At 62.2% G+C, this 2022-nt stretch overlaps 1 protein-coding gene across 1 annotated transcript; it reads left to right on the top strand.

Annotated features, from left to right (window-relative positions):
• Positions 1–484: 484 nt before the first annotated feature.
• Positions 485–1810, top strand: Ventx (VENT homeobox). Its single transcript, XM_055608914.1, has 2 exons — positions 485–774; positions 1413–1810. The coding sequence occupies exons 1-2, from the start codon at positions 561–563 to the stop codon at positions 1808–1810; spliced, it is 612 nt and encodes a 203-aa protein (XP_055464889.1). The 5' UTR covers positions 485–560.
• Positions 1811–2022: the final 212 nt, after the last annotated feature.

Below are 2022 nucleotides of genomic sequence, written 5' to 3'. Positions count from 1 at the left end.
TGGGACACAGCAAGACCAGCCTCATTAAACATCACGGTAGGAGGAGCCCATAGCTGCGCTTTTCCCAAGCGCCGAGGCTCACTGTCGGAACAAGATCGAGAACTGAAGCCTGGACGTAGCCACACCGCCCGCGCCCGCGCGCAGTCTAGTCCTCCGCGCCAGGTGGCTGAGGCCATCTTTTCGCCAGTACGTGGGCACTCCCTCAGCCTTTTCCTGCGGGAGGAGCACGGTAAGAGCTCCCACAGACGGCAGTAGTCCCGAAAGCCTGACGTGGGCGCGACAATGCTGCCCCAGGTTTCGGGGCACTCTGTTCCCAGGCAGCAGCCCCGCCCCTCTCTGTCGGCCCCGCCCCCGAAAGCAGTGAATCCAACCCGCACTGAGGCCCGCACGTCGGCAGAAACGACCATTGGGTAGCGGCGCATGAAAGCGGTGCCACCTTTTTATAGGGTGCGGAGGGGCCCCAGAGCCACCGTGCCCAGGGCCCCCGACAGAAACAAGCCGTCTCCGCGTCCCACGCGTCCCAGCCGGGCGGCTAGCCCCCAACGCTCGCCATCCCATGCATGGCCCGGGCGACACTGGATATGAACGCGGCGGGGCACGGAGCGCGCGGCGGGGGCCACCTAGGCAACGGACCACTCCCCTTCAGCGTCGAGTCGCTGCTGGAGGCTGAGCGCGTACGGGGTTCCGAGCCTGGGGAACTCGGGGAGGAGAGGCCTCCGGGCACCTCGAAGCCCGGAGCCTGGCCCCCACCGGTCGCGCACACGTGCCCCCCACGTAAGTGCTCAATCTCCAGGTCCCAGGCCCCGAAAAGCGCGCGCGCTGTCAAGGCTGGGAAGTCCAGGGGGGCGGGATGCGCGCTGCGCGCTGCGGCTCTGAACTTAAATTACTAGTCACTAACCCGCTCAGTGTAAAGATAACCGGCGCCGGGAGCCAGGCATTGTGCACACGCCCGACGGCCGCATCCACGTCTCTTCCTGGGGGAGGTTCGCAGCCCAGAACAGACGCCCCCTAATGCTTTTCCGCCCCGGTTCGCGCACTCTCCTGCATCCCCTGCCCACTTTCCGTAATGCCCGCGACAACTAACTAGACTCCTTGGAGCCCTGACCTCTACCCCATCCTCAGATACTGCAGCCGCCTCCCTCCCCGGCTTCGCTCTTTTTCCAACTGGCTGGACCCCAGTTTCCTTGGGGTACGAGGTCACGGGTTGGGAGAACAGGCCTGAGTCTGGAGCCGCTTCTCTGCCTCCTTGCTTGGCTTATCCACGTGGCTCGGGGAACCTCCTTACTCTGAGCGGAGCAGGCGTCCACGGAGGCGAGGAGTTCCAGTCTTCCTTTGTAGGGGTGGGGCGGTGTCGGGCTAGGGGTGTGCAGCCAGCGCTTGAGTGCTCGCCCTGTGCTTCTCTTTCCTTTCAGGTGCCCCCAGCCCTCCACCCTGCACCCTCCGAAAACACAAAACCAACCGCAAGCCACGGACGCCCTTCACCACCGCGCAGCTGCTGGCGCTTGAGCGCAAGTTTCACCAGAAGCAGTACCTGTCCATTGCGGAGCGCGCGGAGTTCTCCAGCAGCTTGAGCCTCACTGAGACTCAGGTCAAGATCTGGTTTCAGAACCGCAGGGCCAAGGCCAAGCGGCTGCAGGAGGCCGAGCTGGAGAAGCTGAAGCTGGCATCCAAGCCTCTACTGCCGGCGTTTGCCCTGCCCTTCCCGCTGGGCACCCAGCTGCACAGCTCCGCGGGCACTTTCGGTGGCAGTGCTGTTCCTGGGATCCTCGCCGGGCCCGTCGCAGCTTATGGCATGTACTACCTGTCTTAGACCATGGAACCTCTTGGGCTCAGGCCTGTGCCACAGTTCCTCCCGCCGCGGATGCTCCTGGTAACTTCTGGTCTTTAAGTATCTCTTTCATTTTAGTTTTTCGCTTTTGTTTTTTCCTGTTCATACGATATTATATTTGATGACTGGAGCTTGTAGGTATCTCACAAACATTTTAAACCTTCCTAAAGCCATGTTCACACCAATCTGTTTTC

The sequence above is a fragment of the Psammomys obesus genome, unplaced genomic scaffold, assembly GCF_907164565.1.
Source record: "Psammomys obesus unplaced genomic scaffold, mPsaObe1.curated_primary_1811, whole genome shotgun sequence".
Taxonomy (NCBI): domain Eukaryota; kingdom Metazoa; phylum Chordata; class Mammalia; order Rodentia; family Muridae; genus Psammomys; species Psammomys obesus.
This window is presented reverse-complemented; position numbering and strand designations above follow the sequence as displayed.

Coding starts and splice junctions, on each gene's coding strand:
- Ventx (XM_055608914.1), top strand. CDS start 561: ATGGCCCGGGCGACACTGGATATGAACGCGGCGGGGCACGGAGCGCGC. Junction 775..1,412: donor CGCGCACACGTGCCCCCCAC/GTAAGTGCTCAA, acceptor CTTTCCTTTCAG/GTGCCCCCAGCCCTCCACCC.